The 22,097-nt window shown below is 38.3% G+C and overlaps 1 protein-coding gene across 1 annotated transcript in view; it reads right to left on the bottom strand.

Moving 5' to 3' along the window:
• The window catches only part of PLPP4 (phospholipid phosphatase 4), a 44,468-nt gene that overhangs the window by 12,959 nt on the left and 9,412 nt on the right, over window positions 1-22,097 (bottom strand). Inside the window, exons 2-5 of the mRNA XM_041415754.1 lie at window positions 13,690-13,798; window positions 9,698-9,788; window positions 7,590-7,653; window positions 6,283-6,407 (exon numbers count right to left, since the gene is read on the bottom strand). Of these exons, the coding sequence (XP_041271688.1) occupies window positions 6,283-6,407; window positions 7,590-7,653; window positions 9,698-9,788; window positions 13,690-13,798 (389 nt within the window). The remainder of the gene's footprint in view (window positions 1-6,282; window positions 6,408-7,589; window positions 7,654-9,697; window positions 9,789-13,689; window positions 13,799-22,097) is intronic.

The following is a 22,097-nucleotide window of genomic DNA, read 5'->3' as shown; positions in this document are numbered from 1 at the left end:
ACTTGCAGCTCACTTTTTTAACTTCAGATTTTTCCATATTTCCATTTTGTCTGAAAGTGTAAACTACAGCTCAAAAGGCAAAGAAAATTATTTTCTTCTTCACTTCTAAAGAGCAATTACTTTCTCAAACACATCAAGACACCTTCGTTCATCAAGGAGGCAATTAAAAAACATATGACAACACAAGTCAGTGCTATTGTTCCCACAGCCTCTGACTGCATTAATTTCAGATTTCTGATTGAATTCTCTGATTTCTTCAACAATATTCAACAGTAATCTCTACAAACCTCTTTCAGCAATACAATAAAAAGAAGAAAAACAAAAACACCCACATGAGAAATGAAAAAATGAAAAGTCTTGCACATCAACATTCATTCTGTAAATATAAAATTGAGATGCTACCACAAAATTATTTCTTCAAAACTCTGTTTTTTCCTTGCAAAAAGGAGTCTCTAGATTCAATAAAGATTTTTATTAATAAAAAGACACCATTTAGCCAAAAAGCCAATTTTCCAAACTAATTTAAGTAACTAAATTGCAGATCAAAAAATAACAATCATGTTTTATTTATTTTGCTGCTAATAGCAATTTTGTACAGGATATGTTAATTTTTAAATTATTTTATTCCCATAAATCCATCCAATCCAATGTGAAATTGTATGTTCAATTATCTCTGCAGCCACTATGTTAAAATGGTTAATTTCTAGCAAGTTTAGCTTCCAATCAGTTGATGGGATCTTTCTCTCAGGGATCAATAGCCAGCAGGAATCTCCTGAAGTCCAACACAGGGAAACTCAAATTCCTGGACTGGGGGAAGAACATCCCAGCTCTGCTGTGTGGCAGCCAGTACAAGGTGAAGAGACAACTGGTACCAGATGAAGCACAGGAAACTGCATTTAAATATTACAAACAACATTTTCACTGAGTGGTCAGGCACTGGAGCAGCTTCCCTGTGAGATAGGTAGTGGAATCTTCACATTAAATCAAAACTCAACTGGGAATCATCCTCTGGAACCTTCTCACCCTGACTCTGCTTTGTTGTGGCTGGAACTGCACAATTTCCAGAGGCACCTCAGAGTCCTGTGAATCCAACTACAAGTTGATATAAACCAGACTAGCAAGTGATTGTTCATTTATTTCACAGCAGACACATCAGTTTCAGGATGTCTGTGTGGGTTTTGATGGCCACCATGGGCTCCATCTCCCCCTGACCACCAACACTCAGCAGTACAAACCCCAAGGAGCTTGAATTAACCTCTCACCAAGCCACCATTTTTGCTTCAATAAAAAGGTACCAAAACCAGTTTCATGCAACTTTCTCCAATCTAATTCCTCAGCTGAAAAACACAGCTTCAGTAGTTCAGGCCAATTCAGAAATAACACATTTAAAAATAGTCACTAAAAAAAGCTGAAGCCAAAACTGGCAACTGCAATTTGCTTGCAAATGTTTTGAGCAGAATAAGAGCCTAAAGGGAGTTATATCATGAAGAATTAATCACTTCCTCTAAGAAAGAAAACAGGGTCAAGAATCTGGCATTAAATCACAGAGGATTTTTGGTGTTTCTAAATCAATTGAGTTGTGTTACTATTATTTACCCATATTTGCTTGTACAAGGACTCCATTACTACAATCACAGCAGCATCTCCTTGTCTGGGATTTAATTTTTTCTTTGAAGCTAAACAGCCCATTTTACTGAACAATATTTGAAGCAAGCTGTGATGCTGATTTGCTATTTACTGTTCTGATAAGCAACATATGAACATAAACATTTCAGACGTAACCATGAAGTTGTCTTGGTTTTGGCAATATGACTCATTTATTATCTATTTTAACATAAACTCATATTACTTTTGCAACACTTCTGTTTGCTGCTGGTGGCCTGTCCTCATTTATACAGGTGAAATCTGGGTCAAAGATTCAGTTAGAATGCAATTATTCCTTTGATTTAGAGCTCTGTATCCAAAACTTGGTCTCACCAACTTGGAAAGATGATCTGGATCCATATTTTAAGCCAGAATTCATTTTCAGACAGCAACTGGAAAAAGACATGGACAAAACCCAACTCATAAAATTTGGTAGAACCATTTTATATTTGTGCCATTACCAGGATACAAAGTGAAAAGAGAATTTGCCCTTTTATTTTCCCCCTCCTTCCAGCCACATCCTGAGTGGCGATGTGGCAACATCACAGGAAATTTACTGCTCATATTCTTCTGCTCTCTTCTGAGAACTCTTTAGAGGTCCCAGGGCATTGCAACAATTTTTAAGCTGCAGCTCATGAACCCTACATGCTGCCATGCTCAGTATTCCTGTCACCTTAATTACACATGTTCTTGACATATGGTCAAGCAGAATCAGCCTTCCTTGTGCATGACAAAACCCTGGTGGCTTCCAGGCTGAACATGTTCCCTGAAAAAATTAAGGTATCTTCTCCAAACAAAGATATTTACCCAGTGATAGCAATTATAACCAATTATAGCTAACTGCAATTTAAGACTAACACAGGGTTTAGAAAGCTGGCATTCTCTCTCATGACCCCATGGTAATAATTCAAATTCTAAATTCTCTCATCAAAATAGACTCCCTGTCCACACAAATACCAGACAATGAAATGCTCAGTTCTTGTAGCTTGTATAAAGACTGGCACATTGTAAAATCTTCCTTGAGCTGGCAAATATATAAAGCTTCTCCAAGTAACAAAGAACTGTTAATTAAATGAACCCTACTGATTTCTTTTCCATTTTTTATTACTGCCTATCTAGCCTACCTGGAATTGCTTCACTAGATACAAACCTGGATTTACAAGCATTTCTTTCTCATGCACATTGATTTTTAGATAAATAGCACTCTAGGACTCATAAGTTCCTATTTTGTTTGTGGATAGATTTTGTCAGCCTGACACAAGTGTCAAAATGACATCAGACATTAGATGCAAAGGAAGAATTCAATTACAAAAAGCTGTCTATGCATCCCATTAGTACAATGTATGCCTGCAAATTCAGTGATCTTTTCAGGTCCCAGTTGTGCACATGGCATGTCCAGCTAAATGTCCTGTGTTCATTCACCTTAATTTTCCTCTTGCATGTGTTGCATTCAGTTACATTCTCTTTATCCATACATCACATTTTTCATTAAGTGGTATGCTGGGTAATCATTACCAATAAAAGGTTTTCTGCTGATTTCTGCACAATTTGTTCTGTTTGTTTCATTGAATACACTCAATAATTCTGTCTGTATGTCCATGCATACAGGACATACAGACAAAACTGTAGCTTGCTGCTGCTGTTTCCATCTTGTTGCAAGGAGAGAAAAATACATCTGGAGAGGTGGGGATGCCATGAGGCCTCTCCAGAGCAGGCTGCCCAAAAATCTTCTGCAAGAAAACTATTCAGAAGGCACACAGGAAGGACACAGGCAGGAAAAAATGCTGCATTTATAATCTTTAAACATCACTGTTTTGATGAAGTATGGGCATAGAGAGGCTGCATAGTTCCATCACAGGTGCTAGCTTTAAATTAGCATAAAATCGCCAATGGATTATAAACCCGTGGAAATGCTAAATATGGGATAAACAAATGCATATTTTGGAGTTATTTTGGGCCACTCAGGAGCACCTCTGAGCTTGTGAGCACAGGCAGGAGTCTGGGCTCCTACAGCCAAAGGTCCATCCCCTCTCAAAAGATTGGCAGCACACTGGAAAAGAAGGAAAATGGGTTCCGAACAATCCAAAAGATCCAGAGATTTCTTTGATCCAGTGGAACGTGCAAGTCACTCTTTGGCTTTATGAAACAGTCTGTGCTCCACACATTTTTCTTATTTTATGACATGCTCTCCTTGGCCCAGGGAAGTGAAGCCAAGGAAATCATCTGTGCTCCAAGAAAGGAGAACTCTCCTTCAGGGCACAAGTTGGCTCTGAGAGTGGTAACAGGTTGTTCACAACATTTTTATGGAGTAAGCAAGGTCAGGCCAGGCCATCTGGGAGTGCCAGTGCTGTCACTCTTGACACACATCCCTGCATTTTACACTCTTACAGCTCCCCATTTACAGCACCATGGATTTTCTTGTTAAAGGCCTCGTCTTGCATGGATGAAGCTTTAGATTCTGGTATAACAAAGCTTGTGATTGACAGCCTATCCTAGAAATGCCTTAAGAAAAACTGTTTTGAAGATGAGAACGGCTCTTGACTGAAGCTTCTAACCCCACTTTATGAGCTGCCTGGCAGCTTTTACTTGTGATTTATTTTCCCCATGGGTTCAAGTGAAGTAGAAAATACCAAATTGTAGTGGGCTACTTGTAAACCATCATACCAAGAGAGGTACTATAGTTTATGTCAGCTCTCATCCTCACCACTTACATTTCTGCAGTCATGAAATAGAAAAAATAATCCCCCAAACACTAACAGAAGCAAAAAACATTTTCCCCATGGGTTCAAGTGAAGTAGAAAATACCAAATTGTAGTGGGCTACTTGTAAACCATTATGTCAGCTCTCATCCTCACCACTTAAATTTCTGCAGTCATGAAATAGAAAAAATAATCCCCCAAACACTAACAGAAACAAAAAAAAAAACAAGCCACCAAACAACCCTTTTTGGTGCTGTTTCATGAGTTTCACAACACACATTGAAGGATGACAGAAATCTGAAGAGTGGAACTCCTTCAATTTACCTCGTAACAACCTTGTGCTGAAGGAAGGGAGAAAGGTGCCAAGGAAAAATTTTGGACTGAGATTATGGAAGCAAAGTTCATAAATGCTCACGCTAAGAAGACAGGAAGGACAGTTTTTAAAACTGAGCTAAGAAAATGGAAAACTACAGCACAATTTGCAAACATGAATTATTATATCCCAAACATCCTCATTGCTCCATAGGTGTAGGAAAGTAACATAATGGTGTGCTTCCCATAATAATAATAATAATAATAATAATAATAATAATAATAATAATAATAATTTGGTTTCCACTCTTTATACTACTGGGAATAAAGTAATAGCAAGAAACTAAATTTGTGATCACAACCATAAACTGTTCTTGATAAAACTGACAATTTTGGTTATGGAAATAATTTTGCTGCAGAGAAGAAGGGTTAACATTGTATGATTGTCAAATTAAATGGTTTCCTTCTCCGAGACTAAAACATGTATGGATTTTTAAGGCTTGTCAGAGACTTAGATATTACAACATCAGGCTTCAAACAGCTAAGTAGCTCAAGCAGCTGCAGAATTTCCTCTCTAACATACACTTACCAAGTGATAAAAATTACTGAATATATAATATCTCTTCATTCTTATCACATTTTAATAAAAGGCTTTGTGGTGGGAAATACAGTCAACTGAGCCACACCAATCTTATGCCAGTGATGGAGAAAGCTGCTCTCATAATTTTGATCAAAATACTCTGGGACATCATTCTGCTCCAATAAATTAGGTGTGAGCTGCAGCACCATAACTCAGAGCTTATACAACCAGTGCCAGGTAAAAGGAAAACCCCAAGACTCCTCCTGTGGCTGCCCCATTGGCTTGGAACTGAAGCTTATAACATACCCACAAACATCTACTACTCTCTTATTTATTTCTGTGACTCAGACAAGAAAGAAAGAGCAAAATCAGCTCACAATTTCATTCATCTCATCACCCAACCTGTGTGCAATATATACTTCTGTACAATTAGTCACCACTTTCCAAAAAATTCCATAGCTACAACTCACTGGTTCTCAATTGGCAACACTTAGAACTGCTGAAAGCAACAAACATTACTGGCCAAAAACCCCAAAGAAGCTTACAGTAATCAAGTTATTTAACAGATTCAAAGAAGTTTTGTCAAACATGACATAAAACACACTAGAACTCATCTTCCCAAGATAGAGAAAGGAACCTTTACAAACACCTAAGTTAGTACAACTAATTAAAATAGGCAGATGAATTCTCAAAAAGCCACCTAAACACCTGTCAGAATACAGCACAAACTGGGGGTACCTGATCAAACCATGAGACCAAGATTGAGGACCACCTCAAAACCAAAAGAACTGTACTGGAACCTTGAATATTCTTCACTCTTCTGACAGCCCAGCTGTGATTCTGAATGATCTCAGGTGGTTCCCAATATGAGGAAGGGTCACAGGCTCACAATTTTATTTCCAGAAGGAAATTTCTGACTTTCTGAAAGTCAGAAATTCAGACTCCTCCAGCAAAAATTAGGTTCAAAATCCAGAAGAAAAAGAGCAACCCCAAAGCACAGAAAGGACAGCTTTTGACAAAAGAGGCACTGTGTTTAAATGAACTTACAGGAAGAGTGGATGCTTGGAAAGCTTTTCCTGCCTTCAGAGACCAGGTCTGGATCACCTGTGCAGTGCATTTCAGAGTTCATTACTCCATCTGGAAAGCAGCGGTAAAAGAAATCGGGACGCGGTCTACAAAAAACACCATGGATATTAAAAATACAAAAGCTGTAGTAACAAACAAACCTCAGAGTGATTATTACATTTACTGCTTATCACACACATGCAGGTTACTCTTGACTAGAGTGATCAGTTTTGCAGAAAGTGTAATGAATCCCAAATTTTCACAGGTCTTGCCAAAAAGTGCAACTCAGAATATTCAAAAAACAGCCACCAAAATCTAAACCAGCCTTGATGCTGACTGGCTCAGTGCATTGAGAAAACCTCTGAGCTTCTCCTGACCCTCTGTGAGCTGGGCCTGTAGGTTTGACTGGTGTCACACTGACCCTGAGCTAACAAACCACGTGGAGAAGAAAAGATTCAGAGACAAGCTGACAGCAAAATACTTGGCTTGGAGTGCAGGAAAAATGAGCTTATTCCTGTCTAAAGAAGTGGGTGTATTTTTAATTATTTTAAAAGCACCCATCAAATAAAAGTGCCAAGTGCCATTACTGTCAGGGCACCAGTTCTGCAGCAGAGAGGGTTCATCAGAAACCAAACACAAATATTGATTCCTCAATGCTGCAAAACATCCCAGCAACAAAAGCAGCACTGGACTCTGTCAAACAGTGTATGAACTCAAGTCAAATGTGTATTTTTCAGCTGAAATTATTCAAAATTTTGATAAAGAGGCAAAAAGTACCTAAAACATATTTTCTGAGCCCTTCATTCAAAGTAATGCTTCCCTAAAGAAATGTTCTACCTAGGAATCCATTTACTGCAGCTCCCAGGTTTGTTTTGCTGTGCATGTTGATGTCACCTGGACACAGACTGTACTTCTCACAAAATGAACTGATTCCTGTTTAATCAGACAAGGGGCACTGGCACCTGAGCTCCCACATGCTGTGACTCTCCCCTCCCATGCTGCCAATTTAATGAACTGATTTCAGCTCTCACCACTCCTGTCAGAGCCCTCACTTGTCTGGGTCTGCCGGCGAGTCAAACAAGAGCAGAACACGGGCACGGATTCCTGCCACAGTGGGGTGTCACCTAATGAAGTTGTACAACACCTTCACCAGGCCAAGGACAGCTCCACAGGGCCCCTCTGACTCCACTGGAACAGCAGCTCTCTATTTATTGGGATTTGCTGTAGCTGTCAGTCTGTCTCCATTCCTCTCAAGTTAAACCCATCATTTAGAACATGACAGGACTTACCTTCCCACTATTAATTTAATAGTATTTGTGCAGACACCATTCAGAGCTAGAGCCAAGGAAACAGCTACAAAACACAATGAACAAAGAGAACAATAATAACCTCAGTACCAAGCAATAAACTGCAGCATTACAGCATTTGATTTACAGACTTAAACCACTACTGGACTGAAAATTGAATGATCTTTCTTTTCAGCCTATTGTTTTTGTTGTTACCCAGACTAAGGACAGACCTCAGAGCATTGTAACAATCATGACTTACTTTGTTCTTATTTCCCTACACAAAGCCAATCTTCCTACCATGCCATTCGCACAGGCATAAGTTAATAAATGGAAAAAATTAGAGAATGAAGTACGGTGGGTTTGCAATTTTTGTGTTTTGTAATTCACTGGATTAAACTCTCATGCCCTTTCTTTATGTCAAGCAGAATTTCTTTATAGACCAATACACAAGATAGAGAAATATATGTACACACACAAGTGTATATATGCGTGTGTGATGCAATTAAACACTTCACTTTCATGCTAAAGCATTGTCTTTTGGCCAAAACTACAATTAGATGACTTTATTTCTCTTTCAAGAGGATTTGGATGTTTTGATTAAATATTTCAGTGTTTTCCCTTTACATTTGCACCCATTATTAACAATTTTTTTCTGATAAAATTGGACAACAAGAAGGAACTGTCATACTAGGTGAGAATTAATCATCTCTTCTATTTGTGCTTTCATGCCAAGTCCCCAGACTTTGCAAAGAACCTCACCTCAAGCCTGTGGAGATCTTTGCCTTGATTTTACTGGCACTTGGATCCTGCACATACACACATTTTAGATTAAAACTGATTTAATTTTGCAGTCCACACTGTAGCTCCCTGTTGCAAACCAGGAGCCAATGAATCTTATTTCCCACCAGAAAAAAAAAATTATCAGGCAAATGTCTCATTTCCAGCAGAACATTTACAGTAATATAGCTTTGATTATGACAGCCACTGAGCTATTTTCTCCTTGGGCTGCTGCCCCAGATGCTGCACTTCAGCAGCACTCATCCTGTCTCCATAAAACCTTTGCCTGAGGATATTACAGATCATAAAAATGTATTATAGTGTTGTGTGTTATATTTTTTAAAGTAAAAAAAAAAAAAAAAAAGTGGGACCTTCATCAAAGCAAAAATAAGTTTTTTTTTTTCCAATTACACAGTGCCATTTACATCCTACCTAGTTAAAGCAAGGTTAAGTATTGCTTTGATTTTACCATGTAAAGGGCAATAAAAAAAGTGTAAATTAGCCAGTAAAGCAGAATTTCAGAATTATGAATGTTTTAAACATAAGACAAACAAAAACATTTGCATTCCTTAGTGTTTCAAGGTATCCCTTGCCAGTGAAAGTGCTTGAATCAATATTGGTCTCTGGCAATATCTGTAAATAAAAAGGATCTGAGCACATATTACTGTAAGATTTCAAGAGATAGGCACAGCCAGAATTAGCTGGAACAGCTTAAAACTTACCCTCTCCATTGTCCTCTGCTCTGTTTTCTTGCCTACAACTGTAATCAGACCTCACCCACAGCACAGTCACTACAGCTCACAGCCCAGGATTAAGTGCACACCTAATTCAACTGGCAGTTAAGGATGAAACAACAGCTTCTAATTAGAAAAACTCTGCCAAGAGCATGGATTTTGCAATGGGTAGCAGTAAATTGCAGGAGAAGATCAGAGAAAACAATGAGAGGAGTAATTTCCTACACTAAACAGCTGAATTGCACAGGACTTTCCAGTCAAAGCTTTGATTTAGAATAGCTGCAAGTACAAATAAGAGGTAAGTAATAGATTGGGTGTGACAGAAAAAATACACATCTGAACAGCCTCTCAGATGGACTTGTCTTTGCTGATCAAATTCCAGTCCTTGCTGGCTAGATTGTGGAATTAAGGCACAGAATCTGTACATCTACAAACACATAAACCCAAAGGCTTCTGTGAAATGCCCTGAGACTGCACTGAAAATGACTATAATGGGCTGTAATGGAAACAGGTTTTCTTCAAGGCTTGAACTACACTTGGAATCAATCTCTGAGAGCCATAAGACATTTTTCTACCTTGAAGTATGACATACATTACCTAAGAAAGCCTCTTTAATTTCGGTCTTGTCTGTTCGACGGATTATTTTCACCACAAAAATGACTGCCAGTGGCGTGAGGAACGAAATTGCCTGTGAGAGATAACAAACACCATGTGTGAGAGCATCAATTCCTTCTCAGTCCCACTGATTAATAATTAGCTGCAGCCAGCTCCATTTAAACTGAAAGGCTGAACGATCTTTATCAGACTCCTGACCTTAAGCAAAGTGGGATGATTTGTCTTTGCAACTCCAGGGTGACAAGCACATTAATATTCCAATATAGCCCTCAACTATAATTGATTTGTAATTGCCCAGAGATGCATTTAAAATGTCAGCTCCTCCAATGAAAAAGTAACAGTCCATAAGGTCCACAAAATTCCAAGACACAGATTTTGGACATTTTTTTCTCAGGGTGCATTGCTGAGGAAGGCAGCCCACCCACCCAGGCTGAGTGCTCAGTAAGCCCCTACTCAACACAACAGCCTGCAGCACCTGGCATTTTAAAACGCTCTTTTTCTTACTTTTTGTTTTCTTTTCAACTGTCATGTTGAATGCATGGGGAAGATTTTGTCTTTATGATTCTTTTGTTTACAAGTGTTCAGATGTGGAACGAGCTGCTTTGTTTTGTTCAAACTCAGAAAAACAACACCTGAGCAACTACAGGTTTAGTTACTGGTTAAACAGAATATCCTGGAATTGTCAGTGCTGGAGGACAGGAATCCTCCTACAAGGAACCTGAAATGGCATCTATGCCTCAGTGTACACACTTTATTCTCTTTTAAAAAAGTGAAAGTTACTGGCTGAGGTTTGGGTTTGGTTTTTATTTTTTTTTAACAAGGCAAAAATTAAGCTGTAAATGGCAAAAGGGATGCCAGGTCTTAAGTAAGATTATGCTTTCTTTACTGAAGCTGAATTGAGCCTTACTTCTTAAATAGCCCCAGTGATAGAAAAACCAGACCAGACAGATATATTATGGCAAAAGACACGTGATTCAGTCTTCTTTTTAAACTTTAAATTTAAATAGAATTTAATTTTTTATTTAATTAATTCAAATTTTAAATTAATCCCAGCCCTCACTTTATGATTTCAGACAATCTGAGTAGGAAACAACATGACAGTGGGCTATGTTTGTAATTCTGGCTGTGCATCTTGTACCAGATTGTCCTTGCCTGCATCTCCAAAATACTAACTCAGCGAACCATTCAGATTAAAACACAGGCTGCAGTCTGTTCCCCTTTTCTACATTTAGGAAAGCAGGCACCAGAATTTGTGCAAAAAGAGGAGTCACTTCCACTTAAAATCTCCCCCTGTCTAAGTATGTGTGAAATTCAAGTTTGGATGCCAATGCCACTTTACTGCTCCAGAAATATTCACTTCACTCTCTCCTCATCAACAATTTAATTTCTGCTTTCAGAGACAGTGTGAAATTAAAAATAAATAAAGAGAAAAAGTTGAAGCAAATCCTAGAATTTCTAGTTTCATTCTTAAAAATAAGGATTGCCACCAGGAAAAAAAAGATGAAAAATATCTGCATTCCAGGACTGAAGAACATGTAGAAATATAGCCAAGGCTGACAGGCTTATAGTGGTGGTTTAATGGAGTCAGAAATCTTTTGAACAAGCAGGAGCATCAGAAATTATCAACAAAGAATAGCATTCAGATGGCAGCTTGTTCCAAACCGCTTCCCCATCCATCTTCAGAAATCTGGTAAAACTGCAGATTTCCTCATATTTCACAAGCATGTGAATTTTTTAGGGAGATGAACTATTCATGTTCGTGGTGTATTGCTGCTCCTTACACAAATGCATTAGCTGGAAGGTGCTTTTTATTCTGCAGCAAAATGCACACACACATAAATTTTGGCTTGTGAAAGACTCCTTTTATTTATTTTGCAAAAAAAGTTTCTCTATGGCTCATATCTAAAACAGATTTGGAAACATTCTAATGAGCAATACTCTCCTCAGATGCATCTCAGCTATGTTTCCTTTCCCTGCAGTGAAATATTCCAGCATTGCCAGGCTTTTGTGAAACACGGACAAAATCTCTGTCATTTATTATCCATCCTGGCAAGCCAGAGAGGTGCTGAAGTCACAGGGACACAATTCCACTTTTCCAAGGGAAAGCTGGCAGTTACCTGCACTTTCCAAGACGAGGAATGTCCTTTGATAGAGAGACAGAACCACGCTGAGCTCATTCCAGTTTTTGCTACCCATGCAGAAGTCAGCTTTGTCTAATTTGGATGTGCAATCACAACATTTCTCTTGAATTCAAGTCTCTCATAGCAAATAAAATAATCCAGCAATTCATAGTGTCTTAGAGATTGCTTTCTGATAAGCCATGGCCATAATTTCAATATCAGAGTACAGTGGTGGCAACAAATTCTTTTCACAATGAAAGATTATGAGCAATGCCAGAGCCAGATTTTTCTTCTTTTAAATTAAAAAAAAAATAAAATAAAAAGAAAAGAATACAGAAACTACCAATGTTTCTTAATGTAAGAAGCTGTTGACTGTTTAAAATCTGAGCCAGAAAGAAAACACAGGCCATACAAATGTTACTGACACAGAGTTGCCTCAAAGTTCCACCCACCACAAACTCTCCCAAAATCTGGGGCTATGGGAACACATTAAATGGGAATACATTATAATTATATCCCAGAATTGTGCTTCCCAGTGCCTATTGCCTGGGGAGTAAGAGGATGGACTAATGATTATTCCAACTGGTTCCAAAAATCGTTTCAGCACTTCAGTAAAACCCTGTACCATGATTCACTCTTGGTTCTTGAACTCCTCAGTTACAAACACATTAGAGAAACCATACAGCAAAGTAATGCTGAGCAGGAGGAAAAACCACACAATTAAAGTCAGTCCTTCCCAGCACAACAATTTAATGTTTGGCTTGGGGGTTATTTTGTTTGTTTGTTTTTTGATTTTTCGTTTTGGTGTTTTTTACACAGCTGTCTTCCATTTCGGGAAAAACATATATTTTCTTCCATCCAAGATTAAAAAGTCCAAAATAGAGCTGCTTCTTAGTGCAATATAAACAAAATATTTCTTGTTCATAAAGGCAAATTTAAAAATCAGGCCTTCAGCATCTGTCTTAGAAGGTTGAGATAAATGGTTGCCTCATACACAGGAGATACCTTTAAACTGTTCCTTAATTTAAAACATTTTATAAATTAAGCATTAAGCATTTATAAATAAAGCTGAATAGAAATTATGTAGCTGATTTGCATTTAATCTGAATTCAAGTTTGAAAAATAAAACCCTGGCAACACTGAAGACTCAGGAAAAGATGACTTTGAGACAGCTGTTGGGAAGACTGAACTATCACTTTTACAGCCTGAACTACAGTCATAATGTCAGCATTTCTGAGGTGGTCTGTTTTACTGCAGTCATATATAGAGATTATCATGATTATTAATCATTGTTGGTGAAGATTGTCACAATTATGAAGTTTGATAACCAAATTCAGCCATCCAGTCTGTATCTGCTGAGCAGGGAAGAGCCAGAAGAGCAGCGACAGCAGGGCAGCTCTGTGATACATTTAGTGTTGGCAGAAGCTAAAACAAAGGTTTTGCCTCTAGGGAAAAGAAAAAGATTATTCAGAGTCCAGTATCTCAGTGCCTAACATGACTAAAACAAATCGGATCTCCAAATTTAAGCAGTTAACCTTCTAAGAGCACGGCAAGGTTTTGCCAGGTCACCCAACCAGCTAATTGAAAAAACTTCTCTACTCATTTCTCTCACATCCCTCTCAGCTAACACTGCTCTCAATACTAAACTGAAAAATCAACACTCATAAATTCAATCAACTGATAATGCTGCTTTTTAAAGACTTCCCATAATTTGCTACATTTTGGACAACATTGGCTTGGAAAAGGATTGTCTTTAGCATTAAAGGAACGTCCTCTACTTGTGAAATATTTCCTGCTGCTCATCAAAGGAACATTTACTCAGTTTGCAGCCATCAAATGGCCTTTAGTACTTACAAACATGAGCCGTGTGGGGATGTTGTCTGATTGCACCAAGGGATTTTTGTACAGCCAGATCTCCTCTGGCTGGATCACTCTCTGGAATGGATCCAAAAATTCCGTAAAACTGAAAAAAACAATGAAAGGTACAGATGTTTCACAATTTGAAGTGATGACCAAAAAAAACCCAGAAGATTTCTGCTCATTTAGAATTTCCCCCAAATTTGACTATGACACAGCATGCATGAATTATCCTTATTAGTAAATTGTTACCTTGCCATCCTACCTCACCGCATTTAAGTAAGACAAACTTTATAAATACACCCTTCAGAAAATGGGTTTTAAAAGCCTACACTTTTGAAGTTGTTCTACAACTTTGTAAAAGTTACATAAACACTGCTGTGGAAAACAATTTTATTTTTTTTCTTGGGAAAAGTGTGCAAATAAGACTGTGAGATTAAATAAATCATGTAGTCATTTATTATCAATTTACAATCATGTAATCCTGTCTTTTATAATTATTGTTTATAATTCCTGAAAAAATTATACAAGCAATGTAAAATATTAAATGTCTTTCAAATGTCAAGATTTAGACTTTGAAGCCTGATAGCTGCATTTGCAGGATCACAAAGCAAAAGAAAGAAGAAGCCCGGAAAATTTCTTCTACTGATAAAAAGAGATAACTTTAGTGGATATCTCCAAAAGAGACTTACACCTAAAACAGGATGGACTGTCAAGCTGAAGAACAATCTAAGTCTAGCTGAAATATCTCATTCTACCGAAATAATTTTAATTTCATTATTATGTCTATTAGCCATCTTATAAAGCAAAAACACAAAAAAAAAAAACAGAAAAAAAGCAACCACAAAAACAATAAAATCCACCCAAACACATGAAAAACTTAATCATTCTGTAAATACGTTATTTTACAACTAAGAGCATCAAAATAAAATGTTGAGGCTCCATTGTGCTGTAGAAAGCAATTTGTGTGGGTATCTTTTGTCATGCACTGAAAGAAAAAGCAGGAACTGTGATCTGTGGCTGCAGTAGCAAGTTTCAGAAGCTTTCCATGGCTACCTAAATTATCTCACTTCATTTGAACCATACTCCTTTTTCCACAGAGTCCTTCAGTGCTCTTCAACTTTTCTTGGCTTTGAATTAATATCAGACAACCTGAGAAGTTTGGCCTTTGTTTTCCACTGCTCGTTTCAGTTTATTAGTTTATTAGGGCTCGAGGAATGGGTGCTGAGGGAGGACACAGGGACAGTTTCCTGCAGGTTGGTATCACTTGATAAACCAGAGCCAGAACTCAGAGGTGTAGTAGTCCAAATCTTTATTTTCTGGAAGTTTTCCAAAGCCAAGGGCTTTAAACCTCTCCAAACACAGGTTTTACATCAGTAGCAGGAACATCAAGTGACTTTGCAAAGAGAAAAAGCCCAAAGCAATTTGCAGAGCAGAGTGAAATTAAACCATACTCACACATGCAGTTCTCCCCAGGGAAGACAAACCTCAAAAAACCCTGCTGGGTCAGCAATTTCCTCAAGAGAAGCAAGCCACTGCCCCTGCCCGTGGCAACGGGTGGAACTAGGGCATCTTCAAAGGTCTCCTCCACCCCAAACCCTTCTCTGACCCCTTTATCTGGGCACACTCAGACTCCCTGACCTCTTCTTCCTCTCCTTTCCTGTGTAATTACATAGTAGCAGGCACATCAAGTGACTTTGCAAAGAGAAAAAGCCCAAAGCAATTTGCAGAGCAGAGTGAAATTAAACCATACTCACACATGCAGCTCTCCCCAGGGAAGACAAACCTCAAAAAACCCTGCTGGGTCAGCAATTTCCTCAAGATAAGCAAGCCACTGCCCCTGCCCATGGCAGGGGGTGGAACTAGGGCATCTTCAAAGGTCTCCTCCACCCCAAACCCTTCTCTGACCCCTTTATCTGGGCACACTCAGACTCCCTGACCTCTTCTTCCTCTCCTTTCCTGTATAATTACATACCCTCTGAACAGAGAGAGACATGGTTCTACCAAGAAAATCCTGGGAAGCTGTGTAGAACTGTGGGAAACTTGGAGGTAAGAATTCAATTATTATTATCTCCCTTTCTGTAACCATTGTTTACAGATATGTTTCTCCAGAGTGTGCTATTCACCAATGGTGTGAGAGAAGATTCTTAAATGCCAATCAGGTCTTAGGTCCACCATTGTTTCGATAAGAAATGTAGATTTCCAATAATAAAGTGTCTTTTCATGCCTTCTGATGATGGAGTCTCTGTATCACCTCTGGCTGTCCCCAACACCCCTCCAGTGATACTTTCCCAAAGGAAAACAACCAAATTTAAGGACCAAAGAAGGTCAAACACAGCCTTGTCACTTGTAACAATATTTCAGTTTCTATACTGGCCTACATGCACAACAAGATTGTTCTGGGAGCTTAAGGAGTCTGGTTTTGCAAGGGGAATATTTACTGTTGTACTCAGCCTCTCCAAACCCACAGTCTGAGTCTGCTCTCCCAAGAAAGTGAACTTCAAAAGTGTCAAAACAATTTGTTTCAGTGTTTTCAAAATCTTTTTTAAGTTTAAAAGACAATGACTTACACAAGACATGAAAATAGGAAACATTTCTAAAGAACAGCTCCATATCACCCATATGAAAAATTCATTTTCTAGTTTTCAACTAGAAAAATAAAGGTCAACTCCTAGACAATGCAAGCAGGTTTGGTTCCAAATCTCAACTAAGAGAGTCCTAAAGTCCATTATTTGAAGTGTTTCTGGTAACTGCAGAGTGCAAACCACAGACAAACATCTGTGCTTCAAGGTGATCATGACAGATCCGTGCACCAGTGCACTTCTGGAAAATTTGTCACCGTGGATCAGAAGTGTAATTAATTTGATGTTAAGACATTTGACATTATGAAAAAATGCCAACAGAGTTAAAGGTTTGGGGCTCTTCTTGATCTTTTGTTTCCTGCCCCTTGTGATGTAAGAAAGCTGAAATTATTTTTGTTTAAATCTGACTAATTTTTTAAAAATCAAACTCGGTTCTCACAGGAAACACACTGCAGGTACATACTGTCATAAGATTTAATGCCTTTAAGAGCAAAATAACACATGCTAAAGAGATGAAATGTAATAAATAACATAAATAGTATCTGATTTCAGATGAGGACTGATTTTTTGATTAATATATACTCATCTGTACTCATATAAAGAATGAGTAATTTCAACAAATCCATCAATGACTGTAATTATTATTATTTTATGCAACAGCAGCAGTTTTGTAACCACTATATATTAAATCTGATTAGGTTTTCATCTATTTCTTTGACTTGTGTTCTGAATATCTCCCCAAAATTGTGTTCAAACTTAGTGCAACATAGTGCAAAAAAAAATCCCCAGAAAACAAACAAACAAAAAAGTTTTCTGAAACTAGGCAAAATAATTTCAGAATCACTGTTGAAGGAGAAAAAAAACATATCTGCAGAAGGCAGCAGATGTCACTGTGAACAATACAGAAATAGAAAGTAAACAGTTAAAGGAAAGAGACTGTAAAAAAGAAATAACTTTTTTTTTTTTAGCTTCCAAAAGAGCTCAACTGCTAATTAAATTTTTATGCCAAGACTCATAAGAGAACAATTCTCTTCTTTTTTGAAGCATCACCAATGGGTGAGTGGATATGAGATTTCACTAGCTTGAAGGCAATTCCCTTTGTACTCCATTAAACAATCATGAGGACATACTGGCTTCTAAGCTGCCTGACACTTGCATTTATGTTCCTTTGTCCCAACCAAAAGTGCAGTCTATCACTATTCAAAAGTCAGCTCAAGCTTGTTTAAAGGACAAGATGTGATGAGAAATGAATGCAGGCCTCGGACAGAGAAAACTGGTTTTGATCCTTTTGTGTTATGGCCCAAAGTACAACCTCAGCCATGGAAGTGTCCCCAAAAAAACTTCCTTTGTTTTAGTACAGAAAAATTTAGTCTTAGCTTTTTGGCCTTTTTCCATTTTTACATATTCGCCCAACGTTTTTAACAGCTTAGCAAGCAAGATTTCAAACACTTCAGCCTGATGACAAGTCTTTAAGGCATAAAAGCATTTCCATTAACTTCGAGAGCCTTTAACTGTGACTTTCAAAGCAACCCAAGGGAAAGAGCAGTCCAAACTCCATTAAAAGCATCAGTGAGCAACAGGTGCCCCAGTCCCTGGGGTTGCTTTGGCCATGCCAGCACTGCTGCTTACAGCTCCACACTGAGTAAAAACGCTGCTCTTTTCCCAGGTCTTCGAGGTACATTAACTTCATTTCCATTTCACAGCGTGCAGCCCTTTAGGATCATTTCATGCCAGCACCACAGCACAGCCAGAGCCAGGTAACAGCTCACTAAAAGCAGTTTTGTGATGTTATGGACTAATAACTTGGGGTTATCTTTTTATGAAACCATTCACTGGTAGTGGAAGAATCAAACAGAGCATAAATATCTTCATAGATGTTTTGACCTGAGTTTCCACAGGGGTTTTCATGCCCCATAAGCAGCAGCAGGATATTGTTTGGCATTTCACTCTGCTATTTTTGGGGTCCCCAGGACGAAGGAGGAATGATTGAATCTGATTCCATGTTCTTAGAAGGCTAATTTATTATTTTATGATACTGTATTATATTAAAGAATGCTATACTAAACTATACTAAAGAATAGAGAAAGGATACAGACAGAAGGCTACAAAGAATGATAATGAACAACTCTTGACTTCTTCCAGAGTCCTGACACAGCTGGCCTGTAATTGGCCAATAACTAAAAACAATTCACATGCACCCAATGAAACAATCACCTACCACATTCCAAAGAAGCAAAACACAGGAGAAGCACCTCAGATAATTATTGTTTACATTTTTCTCTGAGGCTTCTCAGCTTCCCAGGAGAAGTAATCCTGGCCAAGGGATTTTTCAGAAAATATGACAGTGACACCTCACCTTATTGTTTGCACTGCCTGGCCCTCAGCTGCATAAACCACACAGCAAAGCTGAAATTTCTGCCTGGTCCTGAGCATCAGCTAAAGGGTGGTTGGTTGGTTGGCTGGCTGGCAGGAGAAAAGGGAAATTGGGTTTTTTTGCCTTTCAGTTTTCCTCTCACAGACAAATCTTGTCCCAAATACCAAGTGACAATAGCTGAGAGGATAGAGGAGTATACTCGGGATGGCAAAGCACGAGGAGAGAATGAAAGAAACTTGGGATTGTGACACCCAGACTTTCATCCCAGACACCTCATGAATGCCCCTCCTCTTTTCTAAGTTTCATCTGGTGATAAGCAGATTTTATCCTCAAATGGCTCTGTCTGCATGTCCCCACTGGGGCAAACAACAAAAACATGGCATGTTCATCAACTTCTCTTATAAATCACCTCTGGGGGCCTGTGGGGAATACATTTGGCTCTGACCACCACTCCCTGACTGCAGAACTCTGTGTCAGCAAACACTGCTGCCTCTCCCAAAACCACAGATTAACTGGGACTCTTGGAACTCCATTTCTCATGTTTCTACATGGATATTTCCTCTAGTATACCCCAAGCTGGGTCTCAAAGCTAGTAGTAAAAGCTTTTCTGGTGTGCCTGCCATGTTAAATTGTGCAATCAGCTGTTCTGCAAAGTTGAGAGTGGTGTCAGTGGTGCTGAAGTTGGTAATAATGAAGTTGCCCTAATTGCAGAGGATGTGCACAATTCATAACTCAGGATTTGCTTTAGGGGCTTCACACAAGTGATCCAGGCTGAGAGAGAGAGCCCCAGAGTTTGCATCAGCATTGAACACTCTTCACATCACCTTGGCTCACATTTGAATTCAAGTTTTACCCTTTCTGAAAAACACTAATAGAGGGGAAAACATTCATTTCGTGTTACTTGATGTACCTGGAGAGAACCACTGATTCTCAAGCCATGAGAAAACCTAGATTTGTTTACTGCCTACAAATAATGTCATGGGAAAAAAAAAAAAAAAAAAAAAAAAAAAAACAAAAAAAAAAACCCAAAAAAAAAAGCAAAACAACCAAAACCTTAACATCTTAGAGGTTATTTTACAAATTCCTGCAAAAACTGACAAAATTTGAAAAGCTTTAGAAGTTCTGTGTCTGGCACATAAAATTAACAAAACTGAAGGAGAGAGGATAGTGATGAGGGGAGATAAGAAGCAAAGCCTGTGGTTTATCACCATGATTCTGCTCTCCAAGGAGCTAGAGCAATTCATACTCTGAAATGCTGCTGCCTGTGTGTATCAGCACGATGAGACAGCTTTGTGTCAGCTCAGGTTAGCACAAGCAAAGAGATCTGAGACATTTAATATCTAAAGTAATTTGGGAAATCCATAGCTCCTCAGCCATCAAGAAGGGTTACAATATATCTGGCCAAGACTCAATTATGAATGATGAGCAAGGAAGAAGCTGGCATGAATTAAAAATATAACTTCAATAATATAAACTCTACTTTGATAGAAGTGTTCTCTGTAGTTAAGGCACAACACTGGGAGTCAAGAGATGTGATCTTTCCTGAGATGGTTTTACAAAGCAAGGTTGGGAAAACCATTCCAGTATCAGTAACTCTGAATTCTGCAGTTTGTTTATTAACTGGACTTTATTAGCTCCACATGCCAAGTATGCACTGCTGACAAACACCCAGCAACGGCTTTAACTTCTCCAGAGAAACCAAAAGCAAATAGTTAATTTTAAATACATATCCTCATTTATATTGCAGTAGGTACTGAATGCAAATGAGGTGTTGCCATCAGAACAGACCTAATGTTTTATTGGTTCCTCATAGACTTTTATGGAAACATGTCACTGTAAATATCATTTTTAACTGCACTAAAACCAGTTAAGTACTGTACACTCACACTGACACAGAAACACCAGTATCAATAAATTAACCCTTTTTAACAGCTAAAAACTTTTTATTTCCTAGTACTATGCCATGCAATGTTTACACCTGATTAACAATTTGAAAACCCCATATAGAGCAGTGTTTACACCTGATTAACAATTTGAAATCCCCATGTAGAGCTTTATTGGGACTGATAAAGACAAAGGGCACTGGCAATGTTTTTGGGGTTTTTATTTGATGTCACTGGCAAGTAGAGGACTGGTTCTGGAGGGTAGCTTTGGCTTCAGATGAGTCAGTATGACTTGATGGAAAATATTTTTGAATACTTTAAATTAGCTAGCAATTGCAGTGTGACATTTAATTAGCACATATGCCTCCATTAGCCCTTCAGATATACAAGAAATCATTTTGATTAAGAAAAGATGGAAAATAAATTCTGATGTGGTTTTAAAACACACACATATTACCACAGCTGCCATATCTCCCTGAAGTGCTAAATAAGAAGAGTTTCCAGTATTTTCCTTCAGACTTACTGATAGGTTTCCTAGATTTGCCTGACATATCCATGATTTTACAGATTTATATCACGGTAGAACTTCTTCCAAAGACGAATGGCCTCTCCTCCTTGCAGCCAACACTGCACCCAGCAAGGAGGCAACAGCTGTGGAGCCTGGGCTCACGTAAAATCTCAGATCTCAAACTAAAAACAATACAGGCTCACAACAGGAGTTCTGCAGCTTATGAAATCACATATCAATGAGATATATACTTAGAATACATAATATGAAAGAGCAAACCAACAATCTTTTCACAATGCTGAAACAGAAAGAACAGCCTGGAGAGGAGTTTTAGAACCTAATGTTAGGTTTCTTTGCACTTAAATTATATTATCCCTGTTTTCCCAGCCCCTGGCATTTGAACTCTAAGTAAAAAAATTTCCTTCCTGTGATACAGAGGAAAGGGAAAGGATTATCTGAGCATGCATGAACAGCACAAGAACAAGAGGTTAACATAGCTAGGAAGTTGTTCTTGTGCACCTGAAAGATTCCAAAACCTTCCAGTCCATGCATTCTCCTTGTTAGGGGCTGAGCCTTTGATAGCAAGTAGAGCTAAATATCACTGAGCATCATTATTGTAAATCTAGAAAACTTGCATTCCATGGGAATAAAATGGATTTCCAGGCCTTAAAGCACTTAATTAGCTTCAATACAGCATTTTCACCATCATATCTTCCTCAGAGGAGTGGGATATTTGGAAGTGGAAGGAACAAAGAGGGAATAGTTGGTCATGAAGCAGCTTTGATCAAAAGAGCAGAAGACAAGAGTGACTATACTGAACCATGAAAAAACTACTGCAAAATGAGTCTAAGTCATATTTAATTTTTAATTCGTTTTTTAATTTTCACAACTTTCCTTGACCTAACATTGAAAGCAATTTTTGCAGCTTTGCTTTCTGGTCAGCAGAGTATAAAATAAACCATTCTGAAACAAAAACAACTTTGTTTTGGCTGCTCCTGGGTTGAAACAGCCATTCAGCCCTTGTGATCCCTGCTGACATGGAGCAGTGCTGCCCTTGG

The sequence above is a fragment of the Onychostruthus taczanowskii genome, unplaced genomic scaffold (assembly GCF_017590055.1).
Source record: "Onychostruthus taczanowskii isolate IOZ18803 unplaced genomic scaffold, ASM1759005v1 scaffold5, whole genome shotgun sequence".
Lineage (NCBI taxonomy): Eukaryota > Metazoa > Chordata > Aves > Passeriformes > Passeridae > Onychostruthus > Onychostruthus taczanowskii.
Note: the sequence above shows the minus strand (reverse complement) of the source record. Positions and strands in the feature narration are given on the sequence as shown.